Here is a 23197-nt window from a genome sequence, read left to right on the forward strand (position 1 = left end):
AGTAACAAAGTTGATGTGAACTGTGGTAGCGGGACTTTGCTAACATAATTCAGTTTCAGGCTAAGTTTGAAGTTTTGGTTGGATGCCTCAGCCATTCTATGTTGTTCTTGAACTCAAATGCAAGAACATTTGTTGGGAAAGTACAAAACATCAAGTCAAGGGATTTGAGTTATCACTTCATTTCAACTGTAAAGTGTTGGTGAAAATTTGGATGTCATTTTTCCCTACCTTTTTCTGTATGGAGAAGTGACAATAATAGCTACTTTGTCATGGTGGTTGAGAGTTGTTGATGGAATCAAGGTCCTCGGTGCAAATAATATGCAGTGTAAAAAACAGCAATACATTGCCTGTTACAACAGGACCCAAGCTCCTTCAGAGAATTCTGTCTCAGGAGTGGTGTTTTTTTATATGCTTGCATAAAATTAAGGTGAGCTCTTGCCATATGCAGATCACCATTTCTAAGTTCTTTGTTTTTCAGTGAATTCTTACCTAGTATCATGGACTCCAAAGCAGATGGAGACTAAGGAAAACAAACAAAAAAAGAAAAACAGATTGCAAATGTTTAGTTTTCTTTTCATATAGGTGTATTAGAATGTTTTGTTAATATCTTTAGACCTAAATAATTAAATCATTGATTAATTAGTATTGATTTAACCTTTAAATAAAAAAAAAAAAGATTAATTTGACGTAACCAGAAAGTAATAATATTTTCAAGTTACCGTCTGGTATACATCTGACTGTAATGATAAATAGGTGAAAATTCCAACAATTACCCTGTTGCTAATTAATAACTCTTCTAGTATAAGTGAATTCACATGCATTTTTCTGCACTCTTCCAGAGGAATAAGGAAAGGAAGAGACAAAGAAGGAAAGAAATTCATAAGAAAGCGAGTATCACCGCTGACTAGTGTCACTTTTTTCCTCCCAAAGGAGCAGTAATCTGAGGGACTTCAGATGTCCAGAGTACAGCAATTAGGTAAGAATTAATGACTCTCATGAGTCCAAACTGATGAAACGGTGTGTCTCTGGTTTTGTCTTTCTGTTTTACTGAGGCCACTGTTTAGGACTTGGCAGCTGGAGCAATCCTCAGCTGAGGTCATTTGAGTGAGGCAGCTGGGCAGTTAATTTAACCCTGATCAAAGCTAATTTGGGGGGGTGGCAGATGTGTGCTAGATGGGCTGTAGCTCATTGTTATGAAGTATGGCTATGAAGGCACCAGTGGAAGATTTGCTGTGAAGGAAATAGCAGGAATGTAAGTTCTGTGAATTGTCAGGCAAACCATGTTCTTCTGTGTCTGTGCCCTGTACTAAATGGCTGTTTGCTTGGGTGGCTTGCTTTGGAGGTAATAGCTTTGTGAAGCGTTGCTTGGACTGTAACACATGGATGGTTTACCACCTGCATGGTCCACCACGACACAAGGCCCTGAAGCTGGCATTAGTTCAGCTCAGCATCCCTCCCCAGCCTGACTGAGGAGCCAGCAGGGAGAATATAAGCTCCTCCTTTACATGGAGTTCTGATAAAATATTTTAGTAACTAGATCCTTGTCCAAAGGTTATTGGTAAAGAGGCTCCACTTGATTTTCAGAATCTGAGATTCTGAGTTCAGCTTTCACTTCCTATTGATACAGCTCTCCTGCTTCAATGGAGCCTCTCTGGCTTTCCAGTTACATCAAATATCGTCTGCAATCATAAGGGAAAACTATTTGCTCTCATTTTTCAGTCACAGTAGGGGTATATTGGGAAGTCTATGAATATATTGATTTACAGTCTTTCTGAAAGTAGATTCTAATGATGTTAGCAATTGAAATCAACCCCTGTGGACATTTGGTAGCCAAGAAATGCTTTATTTAATTCAAGCATGGAATTAATGTTGATATGAAAGCTATACCAAGCAATTCTTACTAAGCAGATATAAAAATTGCGTTATGGACATTTCTTTCTTTATCTTTTTTTTCTTTTTTTTTTCTTTGTTTGTTTGGGGTGAGTATTTTTATAGCAGCACAGTTAAAAAAAACTTGCAAGGAAGTGTGCGGTAAAGTGAAATATTTTAGCAGAGAGCACAGTAAAAGACTTGAGCTTTCTTCTGTGTTGTTTTTATATATATCACGAACAACTCTATTGCAGCTTGATATGTTGTTTGGATTAAGTATGATGGATGTTCAATACATGTATGTGGTAAGAAGGGGACCAAATTTCTTCTCATACTGAGTATGTCAGTTTTTTCATTAGTAGCAGATCCTGGTAATTTTGAGTCATCATATCATCTTATCTGTTTTTACCCCATTGACTGCATACAGTTTTCCCTATAGAAGCTGGGAAATTTGCTCATAGCCCTTCACTGTATCCCTGGCATCTCATCCTACATAGTTGTAAGTGAAGTCAGCAATTGCCTGCCTTCAATTCTTCCCTAAATATGCAAGAATTATGCTATTCCTTACTATCTTACCAGAACTTTTCCTACAGATCTTTCAAAGTTTGTAAGGGTCAAGAGCTTAAAAAAATTAATTATTTAACATGCGCAGTGACAAAGATTATTTTTACAAACCAATTATGTCTAATATTTCTAATACTTTGTCCAAAAGTTTATTCCTGTGTTTTCCTTCTATTTATTCATCCTATCTTCAGATTTTTGAGTTTCTAAGCACTTCTGTGCTGATTTATGTTTCCAAATAAGCTGTGTTTTTATGTACAATAAATAGTTTAGATGTGACAGTAAATATATGGATTTCTTTTAATAATAAAACCTGTAGATACTACAAATGTATATTAGTAAATTTAAAAATCATTTTCTCCCTGTTCTTACATGAAGATCAAACAACTTATTACCAGGTTTTACCACTGATTCTCTGGAGTTTTATATCAGTAGTGACTGGGAAGTCTATTTACTATGCAGATAAAATAAGTAGTACAAATAGTGTTAAGGTTAGAGAAAATATTTGAATAAACGATAGTAGATGTGAAAAGTACATGTCTGCATTGCAAAACAATTAGAATGAAATTCTGGGCTGACACAAAGTGTTATAGCTCTGCAGAAGCTGATAGACCTGTACCAATTCACATGAGTTGAGAATCAAAATAATGAAGTTAAGCTTCAGAGAAGAAGGGAGAAGTACGGGGGGATCTGGAGTACCCAGTGAGGCAGTCTGTAGGTTGCAGGGAAAATACACAGCAGAGATGACAGGAGTGCTTCAGCTACTGGAATATTTCTTTCTCTGGGTCTGTATATCTGATCGTTGGTACATAAATGGTTTCTTATACATGCAAGAACAGCACATAGGTAAGAGCATCCCGGAGTCTGTCTTTAAAAATATGCTTCAGTGGTCCAGCCGCTGGATGTCTCTCTTGTTCTGCTCACAGGAATGAGGACTGGCCTTTCAGAGGGAAAAGCCTGCCTCTCAGAAAGAGAAATGGGTCAGTGTGGAGAGCCAGCTGCCCAGTGCTGCCCGGCTGGCTGAGATGATGCGACACCAGCCACCACCAAATAGTGGAAATCCATCAGGTACATTTTCTTTATTCCTGCCAGGGGCTTCTGCCTCAGGTCAGTTGAAGTTGCTTGTAACTTCAGCTAGACCAGAACCAGGTTTCCTTTTTATGGAAAAGTCTGCACCTTCTATTTATTTTTTAATTCTGAATCAGCATTAAGAGAGACACATTCAGATCTTCCCATGCAATCTTTTTCTGGAAAAACAAACATTAAGAGAGACTTTTGGTTACATGTGTGAGTCAAGGGCACAGGACCCAGGTCCTTGTTTTGCTCAGCTTCATTGCTTAAGCATTGGAAATCTTTCTGCATGCACATTCTGTGCAAACAGCTGTTGTTTGTTTGATGCATCAAAAATAAATGAATGCAGGAAAATGCTTAAGAAATCCTTTTGAGGTTGAGAACTTCAAGGTCTCTGACTTGTATAGAATCAAAGAGTTTCATGCTGCTTCATAAAACATAGCTTTCAGTGATCTGAAATATGGGGAAGAACAGAGCAAAGCCTCAAGCAGTGATTTCAGAAGGACCTGTGAAGGTGAACACTGAGAATTTAGGGCTTCAGTGATTTAGGTAGAATAATACAGGAGTTTGGAGTTAAGGAGGAATGTAATAGAGATCTTTACGTTTCAAGGTAATGTGATGACTAGATGTTTTTTTCTATTCTTCAATTCTCTATGCTATTTTCAGAGTTTCATCTGTGTTTTTTGTGATAGTATGTTTCTTTATATTCACACTATTTAATTCTTTAAGTTAAAACCAACTTAGATACAAATCCATTCTGATATCTTTCAGAATTTTGTTGGATTTTTTTCTCTATTTCTCAGTACACATGAAGGAAGTTATAAAACTTCTTACTTTAATGGTTGGCCAGTATTTGAGCTCCTCTAGTTTATATCTGTCAAAAGTGTTGATACAAAGTGATATATTTTTGTGTACATTCTTTGCAATCAGAGTGAGATTAAATTGGGGTCCTGTTTTCCCTGAACGTAGCAGGAAAAAAGACAATAGGAAGCAGCTCCTTTGGCAGTAACTCAAGCCTCTGTTTTCAGCAGCCCTCCATACGGGGAAGACTCTTACTCCTTTTTCAGAATCATTCTACAAAGTGTTTCAGTGAGTTTGTTTGGTGTTTGTTTTGCTTTCTGTCTTTTGGTTGGTTGGTTTGGGTTTTTTTGCCTGCATATGTAATGTTTCTGACTGGGTCACTTATACCACTTTGCTAAAATTCTATACATACCTTTGTGTTTGCCTCCATGTGGCTCAGATTCTTTTTATGTGCCTGTCTTGTGGCTGGTGCTTGGGAGGTGATAGCTACTTGTCTTCATCTTCTGTTTGCCCACGGTTGTATTTCAAAACCATTTTCCTCTCCCGGACTACAAAGCCGTTTCATTCCACTCTGTTTCTTGTCTGTTTTCTCTGTAGCCATTAAGGAAAACAGGCAGGGGAAATGCTTCCTGCTTCTCTGTAAAAAGTGGGTCTATGAACCAATTGGTTACCATATTTTGAAATATGTTGTCATCAGTTCTTTTGAGCTTCACTTCTTCTTAAAGAACCTGAACAGCATTTGTTTGTCCAAGAAGTTTTGCTCTCGCTTATCTCAGACAGTGAAATTTGAAGAATGTCAGAAGTGTTGTTTGATAGTCTAAACTAAGCCTTAAACAGAGGATGTGCTCATTGCCATGCTCTTAAAGTCTATGGCAGACAAAATACTGAATATTCTAAGGCCTTTACTCCTTCTGGATATTAGCTTTTCCAGGTTTGTATTGGGAAAGACTTTTGCCTAATCCTGATTATGTATAAAAACAATAATCAGATGTGAGTATGTAGTGCAAGAGCCAGATTGTATGGTTGATATCTTAGACTGGCAGTGAAACCCCTGGAGAGTGAGTTACTTTTATAAATTAACATGCAATTAGAATTGGAGTTTTGCTTTGAGTTTTTGAGGGGATATTGGTTGGGGTTTTTTCGTGGTGGTTGTATGTGTGTGGTTTTTTGTTTTGTTGTTTGGTTGTTGGTGGTGGCGTTTTGGTTTGGTTTTGTTTTCCCCAGCAAAATCCAGAATAAGCATCATCATAATGTATGGTTTCTCTCTATACCTTTCAGCTAGATTTAGTTATTGCTTCAGACTTCACTAATTATCCTCTACTGTATCTTGCAACAATATTTGTCTTAGTGTTGTCAGAAGTCCTTGTAGTGTCAATCTATTAAAACTCTGTGAAAGGAGACATGAAGGGAGAAGGATAATAATGTATGCAGATGACTGCTATACAGAGCTCTGAAGTTCCAGTGTATCTTTAGTCAAAAGCAAATGGCTGTCTAATTCAAGAATTATGGAAGAAAAGTGGATCTGTAATTATGATCATAATTAGAGAGGTCCTTTTTGGTGCTTAATCCAAATAATGTAAATATGTAGGTTTCCGAGCACCATAGAAAACATCAAAGCTGCTGACGCAGGAGGTTATTGTGGTCCAGGGAAAGGAGAGGGGACTGGATTCTAAAACGGTGAAAATCAGCATTGCTCACTTGGAGCCCTTTATTGATGTACACTAGTTGAAAATTGGTTTATGACTTCAAGTTGCATAGAGACAAAGCAAACCAAAGAAACTGTTATGAAAGCGTCCATCTAGGAAAACACCAGGGGAAGAAAAATACAGTGAAAACAGAACTCTTTCTAAATTAAATTTAGTATTAAATTGAATAAAGTTTGCTAGTGGGGAGTTCCTGGAAAATGTGGACTGAAATGTGAGGCAAACCTTGATTGCTCTTTTAGCTGCCTTGACAGTATATTTACAGGAACTAATTTTTTTTTCATTACTTCTAAAGAAGCTTTCTAGAGAAAAATATCCATGCTTCATAGCCACCTTAAGAAGCATTTGCTATGGCTGTTTCCAAAGGAACAACTTAATAGTTTCATAAATATCAAAGTTAATAGGCTCCAAAATCAAAGAAAATTGCCTGTAGGTGATTTCTGGTTATATAGAAATAGCTACTCTCTGAACTGAACCTTTCTCTAAACTTTGTCTCTCGGCCTGTTACCTATTATTGCATTCTTTGCTGGCCTGTTCCTGCCTTCTTTAGCTGTTTGGAATCAACTGTGGGTAAAGCAATACTTAAATGAGTATAACACGATCTAACAAATTATAGAAAATAAACAATATTAAGCATAACTTGTGACTATAAGGAGATCAGAAACAGCCTAATGGGGATACAGTTTTGGGTTTGGTTTTTTTTTTGAAAACGCAACAGCTGTGCCACATCATCATAAAGCCATACTTATGGTTGGCTTTGAAGAAAATACTTCAAAAAGTGGCTTCCAGAAGGGAGTCTGAGAAAAATGGTCTTTCTCTTTTACTGAGTTGATATTGGGTATGCAGTAGGAGCTGCTTCTCCTTTATTTTGTTGCCTTTTTTCCCTTGATTTTAATTTCAATGGTGTTAAGGTACCTAACATCCTTAACAGTCTGTTTTTACTGAAGATACAAGATCATTATTTTCCGCATGGACTTGATGAAGTGTATAAGGCTTCTAATGGTCATACTCGGAGAAAACCGGTGCTTTTTCCTCCTTTCTGCCCTTAGAGGTGCAGGAAAACCCAGCTGCTGGCAAATTAACTTACATTGTGCCTTCCTCTGCTTCTATTTAATATTTGTGTCCTACTTGGGGGGTTTATCACTATTAAGCTGCTCATAGGATCAGGCTTATGAAACGACATGCAAAGTATGGAAAGAGATGGTATAAAATTGGGTCTTTCTGTTAGGATTTTGTAACAGGCTTTGAGTTCTGGTGGACTTTCTGCTGCTAGAGCCTTAAACCAGCCTAAATGAAGTAGAGCTGATTTTCCAGAAGGCAGCAGGAGACTGAAAGACGACTGAGCAGCACGGGTTTGGGGCATGGGGACAGCCTGGGAAAGCTGCTGGTACCCTCCCCATCATGACTGAGCTGCTTCCACCCAGAAAGGGCAGGTGAGCTGGGATTTAGTTTGGGATATCTGCATCCTCATTTGGCCCTTGCCCTACTCTGCTTTATTGTTCCTGGTTTGGGTAATTTCATTTCATGTGTAGACAGCTGCTCATCATGTTAGGTGTTTGTATTTCACATTCCTCAAGTCTCCAAAATTCTTTGTCAGTGGGGAAGAAATATTCATAAAGTTTTTTTATCCACTGGCAAATTTTAGAAATTTGTTATCTGAGGTTTTACCTAGGAGCTTTTATAAAAATCTGTATTTTTGAAAGGTAATTCTAGAAGTACATTGTGAATAGTAATATCACTGAGAGACTGGTTCTTTCAAGAAAATGTATGCCTCCTTGGAAAAGATGATGAGATGTCCTAGTCTCGACTTAAGAGTGAGCTCTTAATTCCCTGAACTTCTGTTTTTGAGAACTCCAGCCTTGATGCTCTGTTGCAGAGTGTAGCGTGCAATAAGGAAAAACATTTTTCTCCTCAGGCAACAAGTAAGCCTGTCCCCCTTACCCTCCATTCATCTGCAGTTGAACAAAAACCATCACAGAAACTTAGAGGGAGAAACAGAATTTAACATATATTCCTTCTAATCACTTAAGTACAATAGAAAGTAAAACTTAATCCTCAATAGTTCTCTCTTTAAAATGTGCGCATCTTCTTTCCCTGCGATGCTAGTCTGCAGTAGTGAGGCAGGAACCAACCACACAGTCAGGCTGGCCCTGGTCCTCTCTGACTCTGCCCTGCCTGTCGGCATCGAAATTTCTGTTACCTCTCCCTTGTTTGATTCTCTGCTCTGGTGCTCCTTTTCCCACCGACCACTCGCTCCTCCTTGTGTCACTCTTTCTTTTCTTGATTTTCCAACAGCTTTTCAGTTTGCTCCACGTTGGCAGCACTGGACCTATTGTAGATTTTGCTCTGTCTGATTGGGGAGGCTGAAATGCAGCATCCCTTGGATTTCTCTGGACGTGGTGTAATTTGATTATCTAGAGCGTTAGTCATCATTTGATTATTCTGACATTCTTGATGAAAAAATATGTACATTAAAATCATAATGTAATTACAGAATTTGCTCTTAGCATGAATGTATTTCTTCTCAGTGACACTGAAATTATTTAGTACTCCCACTGTTTATATATTATTTTGACAGATACGCAGCAGGCCATGAGTAATTTTAAGGTGGCACAGTTTACTCCATGCAGCTTAAAAGCAAGGATTTTTCCCCCTCCCCTTTTGCCCTATCACATTTTATTATTAATGGACACATTTGAATTGTCAGCTTTCCCAAATCCTTCGTGTATGGGCTGGAATGATCAGATTCATATAATTGCTTAACCATGTTGTTACTGACTAGGAGTACTGAACACCCTCTTGTTCTTGCTCTATCTTTTCCCTAGCAATTCTTTTTTTCTTTAAAATTCATCCTATTAGTTGAAACATAAGAATCCCAAGCCAAAATACCTGAAATGTGGAAAAGTAGGCTTCCAAGAGCTCTGTGGGCTAGGAATAAACTTTTGACTTTGTCTGGAGGATGCAAAGACGGCTCAGCTGGCAGGTTAACAATGATTGTCATGAATATTAAATGATAGAACCAAAACAAAACTCCCAGAGAGACCCTTATGCACAAATCTTAGATAGCAACACGACCAGCTCAGACAGCTGGCTCTCTGCAGACTTTATGGAAAGAAAACAGTGCTGAGGTGTATTGGGATGATTTTTATAAACCGGAAAGCTGAATTGTGATGCACTGTCTGAAAGTCAGATGTCTTAATGATTTACAGCTTGAAGCAGAAATCTGTTTTCTGAAGTAGATACATAACAGGTAAATTATATCCGTGCTGTTCTCCCTTGTATTAAGTGTTTAAGAATATTTTTGAGCTTTGTGCTCACTGAAAATGTGTACAAGGGGTAAGACTCGCTGTTAACATTCATACCAGCTCTGTGCTGTGCAGCTGTAGTCCAACTTCTTCCTCTGAAGTTCAGGTAATCCCTTCTTGGTTTTGCGTTTTGTTTTGTTTTTCCTCTCTAAAAAGACCACATTGCATGGCACAGAATAATAAACTACAGTCGGGTTTGTTTGTTTCTTGCGATTTGTCCCAGATAGGGTAAGAGTTTGCTACTCACAGTTCCTCCTTCAGCTCCAGGGGTGTAAAGTGAGCTCCTGCTGCATGGAAACATTGCTCCAGCACATGCCAAAAAAAAATATAATAAAAAGATCAAGAAGCTTGGATTTATTTGAAGCAACACCAACGTAGATCTGGGATGATTCCATTAACAGCACTGCAGTCACGCACTGTTTCTACAAAGATATCTAAAGGTGAGACATTCTGTATGGCCTAGAGAGTAATCTTTGTTACACTTTATCAGTTGGGGTCAGATTCTTGCATGTAACTTCCTTTACTTTTATGGTTATTTAAATTTATACCTACTTAATATGTGGTTAAGTGATTTTTCATACACCAAAAGGAATGAGCAGAAATAACAAAGTAGGTTTTCTCAGATAACTGCATGTAGGCATGATCCATTTTGTGGTGTTATTCTGAATATAAGAAGATAAAGCAAATCTGAACTATTTTAGGTGTGATGAGTCAGTCTAAATGAGTTGATGGAAAAAATATCTAAATGAAAGGACAGTCTGGTTAGAGGAAGTTACGGAGAGTTGAGCTTTTATACAAACAGTCTGCAGAATTCATTTGGCTTTCCAAACCCTGTCTGTAAATCAAGAAGTGCTTTCCAGTGGCTCATGGAGACCTCTCTAGTCATATGTTGCTAATTGTCTTTGTTTCCAGTTTAACTGCTTTAAAAACAGAATACGTATTTTGAAGTAGATTTTAGAAGTATTTATGTAAATCATTGATGTGGTTATTCCAGTGATATTATGTGACTAGGAACAGTGTGTGCAATCAGAAACAGAAGTGGCCAGCAGGTTCCCAGCTGTGAAAAACACACGTTCAGTGAGATGATGTTTCAGCTAGTATCAGGACAACCCTGATTTATTTCTGTTGTTGTTAAATCAAACAGCCTAGTGGAATGGGAGTGGGGTTTTTTTTAAGGGTAACACAAACTAGATACATTTAAAAGACTTAATTAGACTACCTTATATTTGTGTTTGCACAGTGCCATGAGGACTTCACACATACTCTCTGACAGGGCTTGCAATAACGTGAGCTACAGTATTGTGGAATAATAGTTTGTAACTGTTCCCCTCTGTATTAAAGTTCCCCATAAACACATATACTTTGTGAAGCAGGTAACAGCTAACATAATCATTCAGATAAAATCTTGCTTGAGATTTTAATTTTTTTCCAAGCTTAAAAGATTCTTTAGGTATTCAGGGAAGTTCTGGTTAATGGATCTTACTCTGCAAAGACTACAAGCGGTTGATTTGGGTTTAGGAAGCTACTTTCTTACTTATTTGAAATAGCTGGTCTGTTTTATCATAAACTAGCCTAGTGGATGAATAGTTTACCTCTAGCTTCCAGCTGCACATTTTGAATGTATCATTAAAACTCTTGAAAATGTTGTGAAACACCTTTTATACAATGTCTTTAAGCAGCTGAGCCAGAAATACTGCTGGGGTCTTCATGGTTTCTACCAGTATTTCAACAAACAAATGACCAATGGACATACAGGCAAATTCCAGGTGATGACAGATATGGATGAACATGGGTAAAAGATACTCATTTCAGCTCAAAGACGAAGCACCACAAAGTGATACCTCTTTGGAGTGAGGAAATTAAAGCTAGAGCTTCAGAAATTACAGCCATCTTAGGGTCCCACCAGCTCCAATGTCCAACCAACATTACCTTCTTCAAATGGCTGAAAGACCCAGGAGCGATGAAAGAGAAAGGGAATTCAAGGGAAGCATCAGCTCATTTAACAGCCAGGAAACCTAGCATTAAGTATCGCAAAATTGTAGTGAAGTTGAGAATTGCACCTTCATATCTGTGTCCCTGTTTGCCTCTTCTGCAGCAAAACTCCAGCCTTCTTTCTTAAACTAGAATGAGCATCAAAGACAAAGTGATAAAAATTGGTAAGTTATGGGCTAAACAGCAGCAGCAGCATTTTCTATGAATCCAGGCATCTGCAAGGTGCCAAATCCAAAGGCATCAGTATTTTTGAAAAACGAGACAAAATATTTCAAGCAAGGAGCCAGCAATCACAAACTGTTTAATTTGTGCTGATTTTCCCAAGGCTGTATCCAAGGAGGATCCAAGGAAGCTGTTCTCAGGTTCAACCTTTTGTCTCACTGCATCAGCAAGTTTCACCTCTTCAGAAACTGTATGCTCCCCTGAGTTATTTATGAATTCCTGCTGCTTCTCGTAAGTAGAATTTCACCCACCTTACTTCTCTCTGCCTCAAATTGTTATATTCCATTGGTATGCTGCTGTTTCACATATAAACCTTTCAGGCAGCCTGTTTTCTCCCAGCTCCAAAACTCAAAGGAGACCATTCAGAGAAATGGGAAGGAAGTATTTACCCTTGGCAGCAGCCATTTAGGGACATAAGTAATATTTAATGTGTAAAATCCTAGAGGCTCAACACATACTGAGACTTGCCTACTAAGCCTGTGTTCTTAAAATCCTTTCAAGTTCACTAAAATTGCTAGGTTGGTCTTTTGCACACCGAGAGCTTTTCAGATATCCCTGCAAGCTGCCATCATCGTTTCATTTCTGCCTACCATGTTGTTGTGTCAGAGATCAAAAGTGCAGGGCATTACTTCTGACCAGTTTAAGAAACACATGGAATAGAAGATGGTTTAGAAATACTGTAAGACTTGCCTTTGTCTAAATTACTAGATCCGTCTGTTGTGTATCTCAGACATATGCGTATGTTTGTCTTTCTGTAACATGAAAAATACTTCACAAATGTCTTGAGAGTCTGGCTGTGCTATTCTTTAAAAGTATTGCATAACTGTTCTAAGGTGCAGAGCATGGTTTCACAAAAAATATGAAAAATACAGTGATATTTTTGAGACACTTCCAAGCATAATGTAGGACACAGACATGTTACCTTAGATTATAATCTCAATTTAAATGTGTAATCCTTTCAATTAACACTTTGCTTTTCATGGAGCAATACTGATTCTTTTCAATGAGACTATGTTTTTAGGAGCTTTGCTCAAACATTATAAATAATGAAGGGTTAAATGTAATGAATAAGTTTGAGTTACCTGGCCTTTATGTGTGATTATTACCAAAACAGCGCTGCAATGTAAAAGAGCGCGTAGCTGCAGCCTCCAAAGAGAAGGGTGGCCTCCTCACATACTCCTGATCTACCACCACTATTTTGAACAAGTTATCAGTTTAATCTATGAAGTTATCCTCCAGGCAGTTAATTGCTTGGTAACTAAACTCTGCGTATCCAACACAACTGGTTTTAGTATCTCTGCAAAGCAGCAGAGAATTAGGCACAGGGAAGTTTTCACTTTAATAGTCATCTAACTCTACCTGTTCACGTGCCAGAAAAGAAAATTCCCTTTCCTCTACTGGCTGAAACAAGTGCTATCTAAAAGGGGATTTTTTCATTCAAAGGAAGGGTGCAAGGCTTTAAGTTTGGCCCTATTCAAACATTCCTACAAGTTTACACCTGTTTGGATTCAGGTGAAGTGTTTGACTCTCTGTTATCAGTCTACTGTCTGTGTTTTCATAATCTCTAAGGCTCAAGTAGATATGCCAAGAAATGGACCTAAATTGTCACAAAGCAAGGGTTAGATCCAAGTCTCTGCTCTATCTGCTGCCTTTGCCAATATGAGAAAACTTTCAGCAAAATCTGAAAGGTAAAATGTAGACATTGGGACATTAATTTATTTTTCAGAGAGGTTTCTTTAAGTGGAGGGAAAATTGTCATATTTTGGATTTTCTTGGATGGCTTGCACTCAGATTCTTCTAAACTTTTCACTTCTCAGAATGATATCATCTCACGTCAGAAGGATAAAGGCTCATGTCAAGAAGTCCTGCAAAAGATGGTAATCTGAACATCTGTTAACAGTGCAGAATTTTTAACACATACAAATAACCTATGGCAAACAGTAATACGAATTGTTTATTCCAGAATACTTCCTATGGCTCTGCAGTTCATCCAGGTGCACAAGCTCTTTTTTTCACAGAACATTAATCTCCATTTCTATCCATTATTTTTGTCAACAGATAATCCAAACCAAGAAGATCTAAGCATAAGTTTTGTAAACAAGTAAATAAGGACTCATGCCTTCTATTGAACATGAAGAAGAAAATCCAAAACAGAAGGTATATGTAAAGACCAACAGATGGGTAAGGGTACAAGTTTACATCGTTATCATTGGCCGTATTTGGCAGAGCAAACATAGGAAGCACTGTCTGTTATCAGACCTGTATATAGTGCTCAGGCAAATCTCCCTTACCAGTATAAATTGTCTCAATGGCACACGAAGATACATTCTCATTTCCCACCTATGCTGTCATGCCTATGCTGCTAGAGTGCTCCTAGCAGTGATTGAATAGGTATTACAGCTATTATGTCTATAACTGTCTACCTAAATCAGTATTCACAGATAGGGCTCCAAGTTATTACAGATCTAAAAGTTAAGAGCTTTTTTTGGTTGTTTTAGTCAAAGCATTCACAGGCAAGGACTGATTTTTCTTTGAAAGAGCCATTCTGTATACCATGTAAGTAGCTTTCAGGTTATAAATTCACGTGTGTTTTACTTTATCTGAATATTACTCATGGTGCATAGATTTGTGGTAAGTTGCATAGCTTGTATATGGTTTCCTGTATGGACAGGAAAACATTACGCAAAAGCCTAAATGGATGATGGATAACAAAATGTATGATTGTCATCACGTCAGTTCTGAGCATTTCAAGATATCCCTGAGAATTTCCAGCGTTCATCTGAAATTATGCAAATATTAATCAGAGCTACTTAGCACATCTTATTGATGTGCAGCTGAATCCTACTGAATGGCAGATTTTTCACTCACAAAAGTACCCAGAGGGTTTTTTTTATTCTTTTTCCTTTCAGTTTAACCAGATCAGCTGAAAACTTAGCGTTTGATTTCCTATATGAAACATTTCACATCTCTTCTGTGTTCTCTTGAGCAGCTGCAAATGACATTGAACATATTTCAGATATCTGTAAAACACAAAAAATACATTTGTTAAAGTCAGATAAACCATTTTTTTCCTTGTTTTCTCTCCTGCACCATCAGGTGAGTTCTACATGTTCTTGGGAGTCTTGCAAGGGAAAAACTGCAGCAATTAAATGCGTTTCCAAGCTATCACTGTTGAAAATGTAGCCGGATAGTGGTTTTGAACCAAAAGTTACAGGAGGTGATTTACAAACTGTGCTGAGGCTTCTCGCATTCCAAAGCACTGTACTTAAACAGATAAGCATCCTCTTTTAATTTTTACTGAAATGTGAAAGTCTGACAGGTCTGACAAGCGCAGTCTGAAACATAACCCTACACTGATTCCCATGTTATTACAAATTCACAGCTGCTATAATCAGAACACAAAGAATATCAGCCCAGGTTGCAGTTTTCCAAGGCCTTTACTGTGTAAGAAAACTAAACCAGAAACTGATTCACTTAAATCAATGAAACCTTCAAATTCTGTCAAAGGGCCACAAAAAGCATGGTGTCTGTATACTCATTACAGTTAGGAAAGAAATCACTTTATGTCTAATCCCAAATTCTTGGAAAAAATCTCAGCCTGCATTCTGGCAGGTGGCCTTGTTTAGATTAGGATGCAATGACTAATAACTAACAGCTGCTAACACACCTTACACTTTCATAGTAGGATTTTACTTAACTACACACTCTACAACTGTAAAAATAAAGATAACACTTTGTTTTGCATTTTGTAACCCCTTTACTGAATGTTGTTTGCTTATATTATTAGTCCTTTTGCTTCAGTTGTTAATCAGATAAGTCCTTCTTAAAGCACAGATGACAGAATCTATCCTGTCACAAAATTACTCAAATGTATTAGGATGGAAGTGAAGGACTATTGAAAAAAGTGGCAGGTGGGAAAAAAGCAAGTCAGGTTATGCATCCTCTAAGCAATGAACCCACCTGATAATTCTTAACATTCTGAAGAGTAAAGCATTGTTAAATACTAAAGGTAGCATTCATTAAAAGCTCAACCATTCAAACACCCATTTTAAATTAGCAAGATGCACATTAGAAGCAGCACAGCAAAAATAATGACATTTGCTGTGTTATCTGGAAGCAGCAGGTAAATTGAAAAGAAATTCTTCACCCTCCAAAGGAGGTGTGTAGTAGCAGGACAACTACAATGGAGCTTTATACAGCTTGCTTGTTTTGAGTGCACTGTAGAGATAGCAAGGACACCTGTTGTACTGGAATAATACAGAGGTTAGCAAAATGCAGTGTACCAAACAAAACAACCATAGCAGTCAGTTTGCTTTTAAGTAAAATAAATTTTAGGCTACTGGCAAGTAACAACCTTAGACATAAAACAGTGTCATTAAATTAACAGTAAAAGAAATACTGTGGTATTCTGAATTAATTTTTAAAAAGTAGTGAGTGAAAACTTGTTAAGGATATATACCCACTTAAAGCCTTATTATCATAACACTGATCTGTTGAGTGGGAAACTCAAGTGAAATAGCCTATGAAGTTATTAAATGTCAGTCCTTCAGTTCCCTAACTGAAATAAAACCAGAAACATTTTGCATTCTACAATGCACTCAGGTGTGATAATCTTCATTAACAGAAAGGAAGGACAAGAGCATTTTCCTCTGTTCACAGACATGAGTGAGGGTGGGTTGGATTCACAAGGATCTCACACTACACAAGTGGGGTTTATATCACCATTTCCTGTGCCAACAGGAGGGTTTCTTCACTCAAACACACCTGAAATATAGTATGAGTTATCTGCTTCAAGGTCAGCAAAGGTGACTTTCATAGTGTGAATAGGAAACGCAGGGAGAGAACAGTTAATGCTGAGCCACACGGTGGTACTCCAGGTACAACATCACTGAAATGCAGCTGGATACCCTGATCCCAGATGAAGCCAAGGCTATTTCAGTAACCACAGTGGCACAGTTACTCAAGCTGCCCCATCAGGAAGCACACAAGGAAGAGAAGGGGAAAAACCAGTAGGCATTGGAAAATGATTTGTGAAATGCTGGCAGAACAACCACCATCATTACCTCCAAACCCACATGCACTCCCATAAAGGTGGCAGGTATACACCCACACCTGTGGGCAGGCATCAGCAAGGTCTTGGCTATCTACTCAAAAGGTCAGCAGTAATAATAATAAAACAAAAATAATTCTCTGAAGCAATTATATTTTCTTAGATGCGAAATTTTTTATTCCATCCCAGAGCACCAACCAACGGCAAGAGGGGCCCATGGAGTCCCTCCTGCAAATTAAGTGGACTAATGGTAAGACACAAAACAAGTTTAGAGTAAAATCTGTAACATTGTGAAAGAAAGGATAAATAAACAGCTTTTCTAGTTATTCAACTGACAGGCAGCTGTCCCCTGCAAACCATGAAGTAGAGAATCAGCTGATAAACTCTTTCCTTCAAAGAAAATGACCCAAATGCTAAAGAAACAGAACAAAATATAGAACTGTATTTTTATTATATTATTAATATAAAATTGGGAGCAGCTGCTCAGTTTTTCCATCTCAATTGAACCTGTCACAGTGGCAGATAAATCCACATACATGACAATTTACATTCTACTTAGGTTAGTGAAAGTCAGTGGTTAGCAGCTATTTATATATCACATGCTTTTATGGTCCTCTGGTTACTGAAAGACTGGAAGAGAAATCCAGTAAAGGGGGCCTGCTCTCACCCTACAGGATCTGCAGTTTTATATTAGGTTAAAAGGAAAAGAAACATATGAATGCATACTTCATTGCAACAGTAATGATCAAGCTATAGTAAGAACAACTAACAGGAATTAAAAATGAGAGCTGATATTGTCAATATAACAATATCCACAGGATACTAAACTACTATAATAAAATTGTTCTGTAAGAATATGTGGTAAATAGTGGGCTATCATTTTCCTTTCTTGTCAGTGAAAGAGTGGAAGAAGCTAGAAGGAAACCATCGTAATCTAATATAGATGAAATATCTGATAATTATTTTTAAAAACTGAAGTTTTTTTTATTCAACACTAACATAATGATAGTCTTATTTATAATGTCACAGTAGGTCTCATGGGGAAAAAATATTTACTTTTCTTGGTTTACAGCTGTAGGCTTTGCATAAATATTCCACAGGAACTGCATTTTAGGAGACTGAGTGGTTTTATATCCAGTATTTGCAAACCTATCCAATATTAAATCCCATAATGCTTTTTAAAATGTAAGCATCTATTACACCTGTTTGTACATGTGATATCTACAGTCACTTACAGCACAGAGAACTGATGTCAGCTCATCCAGACAGTGCATTCACACTTCTCCAAGGAGTGGGAAACAACTTGGGATTTACAAAAAGACCGACCAGTAATGTTTCAACTATAAAAACTTCCCTATCTCTTTCTAAATGTAATTTCACATTACACATTTGTAAACAGAAAAATCCAGGCAGAAAGAACTTTCATATGAAATAACTCCCATAATTCAGAGCGAATAGCCCAAGTGTATGACACTAAAACAGATCTGTTTGTTTCTTGGAAGAATGCTATGTAAACTATGTGTGTACACATATCTATTTTCTAAACAGAAAACTGACTCATGATAGCAAATTGTTGTCATGATCTCCAGAAAATCAGGGAATCGATCTAATATTGTATCGTGCCTCTCCCCAGGCATTGTCTGGGTACACAAATGTTCCTCAAAACTCATCTTTAATGTTGAAATGTGGCTGATCTTCAGGTTTGAAGTCTAGATTGGGGCTGCCATCCTCATTCAGAATTCGTCGAGAAGTATAGCCAACAATTGGATATTTGGCCTTATAAACATTATTGAAGATATCATCCAGGGACTTCAGTTCCTCTTCTGTGAGTCCTGTCTGAATGAAATACGGAAATTAAAGTCCTGTTTCAAATAAACAAAAGTAGAGATTTTTACATGCATTTTTCTTTTTTATTGATTACTATAAACCTTATGGTCAGTTTTCACGCTTACTTTGCACAGCATGATTAACAAAATTGATAGTATAACCTGTAACTTTATTATTTTCATTTAAATTCTGCCTTGATGAAACTTTATATATCGAGGTCAAACAAACCGTTAATCTCCATTTCCCCTGTGTAAATACATCACACCTCAAACAAGCCACTGCCAGAAGGAGCATCCACTGCCATGACAGTGACAACAGCTAAACTAAATCCATTAACAAAGTAATTTACTCTCTTTGGAAGCATCTTTTTAAACAGCAGGTAATTCCCCCTTTACATGCTTACATAAATTGCATTCATTCCACAGATTAACAACTTTCCTCTCCAAAACTGTTAGCACTACAGCTTTCATATGCAGTAAATACATAGCCATTTTAGGTGTTTAAAGAATATTAATGCATTTTGGTTTTAAATTAAAAGACATGAACCAACTTAAATTAATTCAAATTCATTGAATATTATAATTCATAATCTCACAAAAGAATAAAACTTTGCAAGATGAAACTAAACTAAGAGTCTGGTTTCTTACTATGTCATGAGTAAGATCTGCTGGATCCAGAGACATCTTTGCAACTCCTCTTGTTGAGTCTTTTCCAACCAAAGCATTGTATGGGGCTCCTTTTCCATAAAATTCTGTCAGATTAAAAAAAAAAAACAGATAATCCATTGATAATCTGACAAGATACAGGATATCTTCAGCGTCTGCTTTTCATCAGCCTCATACACTTGACAGTGAACTGAAATTAACAACTCAAGTCTACGGCTCTTTTTTCCAAAATTGACTTTTGATTTGCTACTTCTTGATAATATGTCCCAGTCCTTAAAAAACAAGGGGTGGAGTTGTACAATACAACTGCTGAACTCCTATACTGCAATCTTAAAAATTAGTGATTTTTTAGGGACCTGTGCTTTACATTCTCCAGAATTTACAGTGGCAAGCCTAGTCTCATTTAGGATTTCAAGATTAGCCAGCATGTATGTCCAGACAAGCTGCATTAACAAGTGTAATACAAACAAAGCAGCAAGCCATTAGTTTGCCTATTATGACATTAAGGTGAGTGACCAGGACCCCCTTGGTCCCTTCAAGCATTTTACAGAAAGTGTGCTATCTTCCCCCATTTCTATTGGGAAAAAAAAAAAAAAAAAGTAAAATCCCAAGATACAATTAATAAAGATTATTCCAGCTAGCTCACAGTTAAAAGCATTACTGTCTTTTCATCATTACAACCGTAAATTGGATTGTGCAACAGAAATTCAAATGAAAACATCTGTATTTTTTAGGGAAGGCACAAATAACAAATACAGCAATAAGTGGTTTAGGTATAAGAAAACTTTGAAGAAAAAAGTACTTATTCCTCCTCTCCCCTTCAAAATCACAGTCAACTCTTCAAACTCTTCCAGGCCACTGGACAGCACAGGTAGGCAAACACCAGCACAAGAGGAGGTATGAAGGTGTGGCAATGCCGATATTGTGTGTTGCAATATGGGTACATCCAAGTTGGCTTTGATCCAGTCAGTTCGTGGACCCAGGGCAGTAAAACGCTGTAGCACCAGCTTCTGTGTGGCCTGACCCTGCATCTGGGGAGGAGTCAGGGGCCTGGCCAGGTGGCTTCAGCATTTCTGTGGTCAGTGGCCAAGCTAACTGGGCTATGCTGTCTGTCCACGTGTACTGTAATCTCAAAGCAGTGTAGGTTCCAGAAAAAACCTTAGTGGGGAAGGTGTCAGGGGAGGAAAAGCATATTCTTTTTGTTGAAATGGAACTGCAGGCTTCTTATACATTGGAAATATTTAAAAACAAATGACTGAATAATAGCATGAAAAATAAGCAGACAGCAGAGAAGTAGCAAACTTACCTTTTCCAGAAGTGACATCAAATACTACTCCCTTCACCGCCAGGTAAATGGGCTGTCCCTCCTGGAAAGGAAGCCATCAATATATCCTCAACACTTAGGGTGTAGGGAAAAGGCAATTAGTTTTAGCTATGAAATCCATAAGTGCTCAGGACACAAAGAAGAGAATTCTCTGTCCTACGTTTTCTTGTTTGCGTGCGTATACAAGCATATATGTTATCTCTCAAAAATTCTTGCTTGTGCTTTAAACTGTCCCTGAGATTTCTTTTTTGGAGGATTTAAGCATATGGAATGAGAGAATCTTTTTAATGTACATGTTACAATCATAGAAGACATGTCCCTCTTGCAAGTCACCTTTTGTCTGTACGCTGCTCGATGATGATCAATTGCATCTTTCTGTTCCTAACGCAGATGGAAGGGTATATGCCAACAGCATTCTTTATTCCATTAACAGAACACCACATAAATAAATGCCCATAAATATGATCTGCTGCTGTTTTACTTAATAAGCCAGTGCTTCTGCTGTGTCTTTTATGCATAAGATGTATTTTTAGTCAGATGCTGGTTAGTTTCTTGAAAGAGCAGGCCCTGAAAAGGTCAGCCAACAAGTTTTTTCAAAAGACATACTGTGTATCGATACAGGATTTTATGGTTTTGAATGTGAAGTTCTGCTGAGATTTCTGTGTCACAGAAAGCTACAGATTCTTTAAGCTGAAATTGCTTTGTTATTTCTATAATCTTGGGGGTTGGGGGGGGTGGGAAGGGTCTAAATCCATGGTTAAATGAATTATTAAGAGAAAACTACTTTGGCTTCAGTTTATGGTAATCTGAAATTCACTGCCATGGGTACCTTGTCAAATAGGCAACCAATAAAATAGAAACGTGCTATCTAATTGTCAGCGCATGACTTCAGCAGACCAAAATCCGCAGCTCCCAGGAGTACAAATGCACAGCAGGCTAGCAAAGCATAAATGCCAGCAAACTTCTCACAAATGCCTAAAAAGCAAGTTATCCCGTAATTACTAGGCGGGAGGGAACAGCACAGCAGCAGAGCACGAGAAACCCTAATTTTAAGGTGGTTTCAGGGCACCGGGCTGCAGGAACAGTAGCAACGCACGGCCTCCCTCGCTGCCCAGCGGGAGAGAGCGCCGCCGAGAGCCTGCCCGGGCCTGGCCCGGCCCGGCCCCGGGGCTTTAAAGAAAAGGCCGGGGAGGCTCGGAGGCCCGAGGCTCCGCCGCGGCTCGGCCTTCCGCCCGCCCCTACCTGCTGCCCGTCGTATCTGGCCAGCTCGGGCTCGGTGAAGAGCCGCACGGGAGCCTCGGCCGGTGGCTTGAAGCGCAGCTCCCGCTGGGCCGCGACCGGCACCACCAGCAGAGCCGCCAGCAGCAGCCGCGCCGCCCCGCCCGCCATGCCGCGGGGGACGGACGCGGGACGGCGGGCCCGGCCCCGCCTCCAGCCCCCGATGGAAGCAGCCGTGCGGGTCGGCGTCGCTCGTTCCCCCGCCTTGGGCCAGTGGCCGGGAGCAGGTTCCTGCCTCCGCGCCTTGGTGGTTTGGGTAACTACAAGTACGTGGGAAGAGTTTAAACCAAGGCGTACGTGGGTGGAAATTCAATAACAACTTGTAAAGCGCCCGGCGGAGGCTGCGAGCTTCAGCGGGGGCCCTCTGCCGTGCGGGTTGCGAAGCCGGCACCGGAACAGGCGGCTACTAATAAAAGATTCCTCCATTTCCATCCTTCTTCCCCTCTGAAGTTTCTCTGCTTGCTGTTTTAAATGGTTATTCACAAAATCAACACACGTAGGGCAGGCTTTGTGTTTTATGACTTAAAAAAATCCAGCCAAACAAAAATCACGCACACACAAAACCCAACAACCGAAACAACAACAACAAAAAAACACCACAGCAAACTGACATTTTCATTATTTTCAAATGACGAGATTTACCTATGCTACACTTATATTCTGGGGTGACAGAAAAATAAGCAGATTGATGTTTGTAATTCTATATAGAATTAAAATTAGAAAGTTTAGAATTTAGATATATACCTCGCACCTCTGTAGTGCTGGCAAGCGAGGACTTGATGGATGCAAAACTTGGGATGTTTGGTGCTGGAGCACAGTCTTCCCAACTACCCCACTGTAATTCAAATATCTGGTATCTCCACTCGTACAGTCTGTTGTGAAAGCTGAACAGGTCAGAGAAGGATCTGGATAGTAGGTAGCAGACAGAGATGGGTTTGATCTTTGGTTTACGGATTGTTTATAAACTCTTCTTGCATAAAGTGAGTCCAGCTCAGAGAACACCTGTTCCATGTTGCCTGAGTTCACACTTTTCCACAGGCTGCCCAAAGGCAGGTCTCTGTATTGGTGTAAGCAGAGCTGGGGCAGCACATACAAAGCAACATCGCCATGGCTCTCTTCTGGATTGCAAAAGCAGTACAAGGGAGCGAGGACATATCACCACAGTATGGGGGTGATGATCAATATGCCACACGCCTGTGTGAGGAGCTGGGACAAGACTGCAGAGCCACAGCATGGGGACAGTGAGCTGCTGTGGCCACGGGCTGCTAGCCGGTGTGGCAAGCTGAGCGCAGGTCCTGCTGGGGTGGAGGTTGACAAGGTCGTTACTGTGATTCTCCTCGGGCAGCGAGGTTTGCCTATGCAGCCTAAACCATAGCTGGGCTTCAGAACAGGGTTGCCATCCTGGCTGTCCGTCATGTCTGTTTGCTGGCTGCACACGCCACAAGACAGACATGAAATGTCAAGCAGAAAAGAGACCTTAAGTAAGGCTTTGGACAAAGCAGCTACTGAATGCTTCTGTTATGCCAAGA

General features: G+C 39.0%; 1 protein-coding gene and 1 long non-coding RNA gene across 2 annotated transcripts; one reads left to right on the forward strand and one right to left on the reverse strand.

Moving 5' to 3' along the window:
* Window positions 1-2973: 2973 nt before the first annotated feature.
* LOC309437532 lies at window positions 2974-17429 on the forward strand. Its single transcript, XR_014183571.1, has 3 exons — window positions 2974-3498; window positions 9572-9750; window positions 11628-17429. It is a non-coding gene; the product is annotated as an uncharacterized lncRNA (long non-coding RNA).
* NENF (neudesin neurotrophic factor) lies at window positions 17009-21831 on the reverse strand. Its single transcript, XM_082048066.1, has 4 exons — window positions 21633-21831; window positions 20373-20433; window positions 19049-19152; window positions 17009-18410 (listed from the first exon to the last, which is right to left on the reverse strand). Exons 1-4 carry the CDS (start codon window positions 21777-21779, stop codon window positions 18234-18236), a joined length of 489 nt encoding a protein of 162 aa, XP_081904192.1. The 5' UTR covers window positions 21780-21831; the 3' UTR covers window positions 17009-18233.
* Between the last annotated feature and the right edge of the window lie 1366 nt (window positions 21832-23197).

Source organism: Streptopelia decaocto (assembly GCF_964273445.1).
Source record: "Streptopelia decaocto genome assembly, chromosome: 3".
NCBI classification, from domain to species: Eukaryota; Metazoa; Chordata; class Aves; order Columbiformes; family Columbidae; genus Streptopelia; species Streptopelia decaocto.